Consider the following 6,000-nt stretch of genomic DNA (forward strand, 5'->3'; position numbering starts at 1 on the left):
CAACAGATCTGGCCTAACATACAAAAGCTACTCAAAAAGGTGACTATGCATTTGTTTATTTTCCCTACTCCAAAAAAAAGAAATTATGATCTGTAATCAGTAGCCTGATTCCCCTGCTGACTTAATGGGGAAAATTGAATAATCATTCAAAATATTCTATTCCACTTTTAAGCCCCAAATAAAATGGCCTAGGGCAGGCTGTAACTCACAGGTGCACTGGGCACTTGTGGACACGACTGAAAGACTTCTTACTGTTGATTCTCTCCCACAGATGATGTTTACTGCTATTACACAGATACTGAGAACACAGGCCCATGAAACTAGTCGTTCATTAAATGGGTAGTTTGACCAGAATAGCCGCTTACATACCAGAAGAGACCATTGGTTAAGAGCTTCTATTAGCCTTTGGACTTGGCTTTAAAAAGGGCATAACAGAGATATTACTATACACCTATTGGAATGGTCAAAATCTAGAACACTGACAACAGCAAATGTTGGTGAGCAACAGCAACTCTTTTTTTTTTTTTTTTTTTTTTTTTTTGAGACGGAGTCTGGCTCTGTCGCCCAGGCTGGAGTGCAGTGGCGCGATGTTGGCTCACTGCAACCTCCACCTCCTGGGTTCACGCCATTCTCCTGCCTCAGCCTCCAGAGAGGCTGGGATTACAGGCATGCAACACCACCCCCAGCTAATTTTTCTGTATTTTTTTTAGTAGAGACGGGTTTCACCATATTGGCCAGGCTGGTCTCGAACTCTTGACCTGAGGTGATCCGCCTGCCTTGGCCTCCCCAAAGTGCTGGGATTACAGGCGTGAGCCACCACGCCCGGCCCCGCCAGAGCAACTCTTATTCATTGTTGGTGGGAATGAAAAACGGTGCAGCCACTTTGGAAGACAGTTTGACAATTTCTTATAAAACTAAACATACCCTTACCATATAATTCAGCAATCATGCTCTTTGGAATTTGCCCAAACGAACTGATATCTTTCCAGACAAAACCCTGCACATGAATATTTCCAGCAGCTTTATTCATAATTGCCAAAAGGTGGAAACAACCAAGATGCCCTTCAGGAGGTGAATAGATAAATTATGATACATCCAAACAATGAAATACTATTTAACTCTGAACAGAAGACAAGACATAGGAGTTGGGGAACATGGAAGAAACTTAAATGCATTTACTAAGTGAAAAGGCTGCATACTGTATGATTCCAACTAAATGACATCTGGGAAAGGCAAAACTAAGGAGAGAGTAAAAAGATCAGTGGTTGCCAGGAGTTAGCAGGGAGGGAAAGATGAACAGAGCGTGGAAGACTTCCAGGGCAGAAAAACTCTGCGTAATACCATAATGGTGGTCACATGTCATTATACATTTGTCTAAACTCATAGAATATACAAGACCAAGTAAACTCTAGACTTTGGGTGATAATGATGTATCAATGTAGGTTCACTGACTATAACAAATGGACCACTATGATGAAAGATGTTGATGATGGAGGAGGCTGTGCCTGTGCGAAGGCAGGGGTTACGTGGGAAATCTCTGTACTTTACGTTCAGTGTTACTGTGAAGATGAAAAGTGCTCTAAAAAAAATAAAGTCTATTAAAAAACAAAACAAGTAGGGGGAAAAAAAAGCCCGTCTCTTCCCCAGGGTGCAGCAAAAAGGCAATGTGCCTTCCTGAACATGCTCAAGGAAAAAGAAGGCCACAATCACCTTTACTGCCCAAGGACATGAACGTTAATATCATAATTAGAACTAAAAAGAGCCAAGAAGGCAATTACCAGAATTATGGTACCATCTTCCCTTCAAATTAACTAAAATAGTGAAAAATCTAACAAGGCCTTCACTTAATTATCAGAAACTTCCTAGACTGCCACTAGCACTTAATTATCAGAAACTTCCTAGACTGCCACTAGCAAGGTTAATGCTTAAGTCAGAGATGTCAGGGATTGTACAGCTTAACCTTGACATAAACTACTTAAGTGTTGTTCAATGGACTCTCTACATTAACAGACCCATTTCATGGAGTCACATAAATTTCTCCTCCCACATTACATACCTGAGAGGTCAAACGTACCCCCCACAGAATCTGGATCCTAGGTCAGTTAACAAAACCTGCAAAATCTTGACGGAATCTCTTTTCTGCATTTATCATTCAGCTCCTTAGTAACAACTGCCAAGTATTAGGAAACCAGGCGAACCACAAGCACTTTTTTATGTGTCTCCCTGAATATATTAGTCAGAGATTAAAGAACTGAGAGGCTTCTGGTACTTGTGCAGTGTCATCTAAAACAATTTTAACTTCACTCATTAACACCACACGACATTTCACAAAGTATATTCGGTTGGATGTCAGTGTTAGCTAAGGGTAAATGCTTAAAGAAAAAAAGCCACCACCTTATATGCTCTTCTAGCCAAGTACTCAGAAGGCCTCTGATCTTAAACACCGGGAATGAACACATTTGTTCCTGCAAAGCCAACATGTTCAAGTACAATTTACAAACCTAGTTATAATATGGTCTAAGTGTCAAACAGATAACCCTTTCATAGTCTCTGCATCCCTCATTCCTCCCATCCAAACAAAACCAGCCTGAATTGCCCACTGCATGCAAAAGGCTGTTTTGCTTCATACAAGTTTTACTGCTTTCCATGTCTCACAATCTCCAAGAGACTAACCCTCTCATTTACTAACTCAAACCTTAAACAAACTGCCTCCACCAACTTCCCTCTCTTCTTAACCCCCACTCAGCAAAGACATCTCTGTCAGCCAAGAAAGCTGCATAGGAGGCTTGGAAGTGGCTGCCTCTGCAAATTCCCCGCCCCCCCCACCCTTCCTACCAAAAGGGCACTTCAAGAACTTTACCATCTCAGATGAAAGTTGCTCCAATTTCATTCTCCAAAATTGGATTTGAGTATGAAAAGTTTCTTTTTACAATCAACTGCTATTTAGGCTACTGATCACACTTAACTTGCAACTTGCTTTCTACACAAATTAGGAATGCCATCTAGTTCTCATGTATGAGCCAACATTGGGGGTGTACACACGCGTGCACACACATATACACAGGCTCCTCCACCGAAGGCTATTTCCTGGCACAAGGGGCATCCTAAACTTGCCCTATTTCCAAGGTGTGACCCTCCATCCCCAAACTCATCCCTTTTTCTTCATTTCAAAGTTCAGCCTAATCCGCTATTTTGCAGCAGCTATGGCCATTTATCCCCCTTGATTTCTTGACATCTTCTTCTCTGCTTCTGGCTGGGAAACTTTTGATTTGAATACAGTTGTCTGTGTGGGGATCCTGCATGTTAATGATGTGGTGAGCTGGCAGGGATGATAGGTGAGAGTACACAGTGTACTTTTTCTAGTTACGTTTCGCCTCATCACTGCTATAGGGGCCTTTCTAAACGCCTGCCACATCAGGAGAGAGACCTACAGACCCAAGCTTAACCTTTTCTGGGCAGCCTCCAGGGGACAGGTAGAAACAGAACAGATGGCCTGTTCTCCAGTATCTAGACTCAGAAGCAAGATACTTCTAACCACTCCACGAATGAAGCAGCAAACACACGTACCTCTGGCTCAGCCAGGGAGTCACAGTCACTACCCTTCCCCTAGTTTCGGCCCCAGCCCTGTCCAGGCGTGGATGCTGCACTCTCCTCGCTGTAAACCGTCCACCCTCCCAACCCAAGGCAAAGAGCTTCCAATAGAGGTGGGAGCATTAGCGCCGTACCCGCCCTTCCCTCTCGATCCTGGCCAGAAAACTCCACTTCCCGGATTCCCGGCCACTCTCTCCCGCCCCCTCCCCGGGCGATCCAGCTAGCGCCGTCCAGATGCCAGCTTAGTGCCCAGCCCAGCTGCGAACCCCCACACTCCAAGCCAGGACCCCGTAAGAGATCCCAGCTTCCTCCCTCTCTCTCGAACTGGGGTTCCCCAGATTCTGGACGCACCCCTCAAACATGCTAGGGCTGAAAAAAGTCCTACCCCGCCCCCCAGCCACGCCGCCAGGCTCCAGCCCAGCCCCGGAGGGGCCTCCTCTCCAGAGGCCAAAAAGGACCATGAATGGTTGCCACAGTAGCCTTCCCCCGCACCGCGCAAAGGTCCTCAGCTCCCCCGAGGAGGACAGACCCGCGTGGCCCCGAAGGGACACCTCCCTCTCCTCCTGGAGGCCAGCAGGTCCCCGCAGGGAGTGTGCTCTCAGAGGGTCCCCGGGAATCTGGGGAAGACTAGGGGTTGGCTGGATTCGGGTGCAGCCCTTCCAGGGGCGGGCGGAGGTCGGCGCTGCGGCGCGTCCCCGGGGGGCACTCACGATGGTCACGCTGGCTTTGCGCAGGTCGCGGTTCTCCTCCTGTAGTGCCTTGCACTTCAGTTTGTAGGTCTCCAGCTCTATCTTCAGCACCTTGTTCTCTTGCTGCAGCGAGGCCAGGCGGTTGGTGAGCTCCTCCAGGCGGAACGGCGAGATGACAATGCCCCCCGACTTCCCACCGCCGCCGCCTCCCCCGCCGCCACCGCCGCCGCCCGAGGTCGACGAGCAGGACGACTGCATGGCGGCCGAGCTGCTGCTGTTGCCCCCCGCCCCGTCCGTGTCGCTCTCGCTGGCGCTGTCCGCCATGGCCGCGGCGGGCTAGGGAAAGGAGGAGGAGCAGCAGGGAGGCGGCGGCGACGAAGGCCGGGCTGCGAATGAGTGGGCGCCGGGCGAGCACAGGGGAGCGCCGAGCTGAGCGCCTGGCACCAGGGCGCAGACTCGGAGCGGCGACGAGAGAAAGAGAGGGCGCTTCCCGCTGCCAAGGGACCTCCTCTGCCAGAGAACAGAGACCCCGCCCGGGCTTGGGCAGTATTGCACTGGGGCTCGCTCCAGCCGGGCCAGGCGCGCTCCCTAGGCCGCCCAGCAAAGCTGGCTGAAAGCTCGGGGACCCGCCCGCCGCCGCCTGGTGACCACGGGCGGGCTGGGAACGCGCAGGCACTGCGGGTGCGGGAAAGCCAAGGACTGCCCCCGCACCACCAGCTCGCCAGCCACACGTGTTCCAAGGGAGGGCCTCCAAGCCCCCTGATCTAAGCCCACGGCCGCCCAGCCTCTTCCGGGCTCGCGCCCGCCCCGAGAAAAAAGAAACCTGATGCCCCACCAGCCTCGCAGGTGCCGAGGACACGTGGAAAGGTCAGCCGGGCTCCGGCACCCATTCTCTACCGTGTTGTGGCCCCATCTTCCGCCGACTGTGTGTGCGCGTGTCTCCCTCTATCTGTTTCACACATACACGCAGTTTTGTATTCTCAAAAGCAAGGTGTTTTTGACTGGGAAGGCTTGGATAAACCTAAGAGAACAAAGTTCCTCTACAAGGGGCCGAGGAGGATGAAACAACAGCAGCCACAGGTTAACCTTGTTAAGAAAGAATTTGCAGGAGAGACACACACCTGCTTTAATAACCTCATAAACCATACTGCGCTCAATTGTTTAAACAAGGTGCAGTTGTTTTTTTCTTTTTCTCTTTGCATTTTGCAAACATTTCCAGCACATGTCACGCAGTAGGATTAAGACAGTAACATTTACCTAATGAAGAAAAAAAAAAAAGGAAAGCGAAACACTTTTAGTAGAAGATTGAAACACCTCTTTAAGTGCCAATTTTCCAAAGTAGCTGCGGACATAACATTGTACTATACAAATAGTAATGATTGAGTGGGAGTGCAACATCACCGTTCTCTGCTATCCTCTTGCTCACTCCTAGAAAACTTTAGCATGTAAAAGTAAAATAGTAATTACTATGCAGTCTAATTCAGGGTTCTAGCTTTGCAGTTTAATAAATTAAAAATCAAAAACTTTTATTCCCCCTCCCTCTTCCCAAAGAAAGGCTTGCAGGAAATTGGCCCAGCAGGTGAGATGATTCTAAACACTTTGCCCTGTTGACACAAAACAGCTTTCACTTATATATAAAAATTGGAAAGTGAAACTGACCAGACTAGTTTTATTACCCACGCTTAGTTAACATTAGAACAAACACATGGTAACAGAAAAT

General features: G+C 48.6%; 1 protein-coding gene across 1 annotated transcript in view; it reads right to left on the reverse strand.

Moving 5' to 3' along the window:
* CCDC6 (coiled-coil domain containing 6) overlaps nucleotides 1-4,831 on the reverse strand; it is a 118,774-nt gene extending 113,943 nt beyond the window's left edge. Inside the window, exon 1 of the mRNA XM_030797984.1 lies at nucleotides 4,302-4,831. Within this exon, the coding sequence (XP_030653844.1) occupies nucleotides 4,302-4,604 (303 nt within the window). The 5' untranslated portion in view covers nucleotides 4,605-4,831. The remainder of the gene's footprint in view (nucleotides 1-4,301) is intronic.
* Nucleotides 4,832-6,000: the final 1,169 nt, after the last annotated feature.

The sequence above is a fragment of the Nomascus leucogenys genome, chromosome 18 (genome assembly GCF_006542625.1).
Source record: "Nomascus leucogenys isolate Asia chromosome 18, Asia_NLE_v1, whole genome shotgun sequence".
Lineage (NCBI taxonomy): Eukaryota > Metazoa > Chordata > Mammalia > Primates > Hylobatidae > Nomascus > Nomascus leucogenys.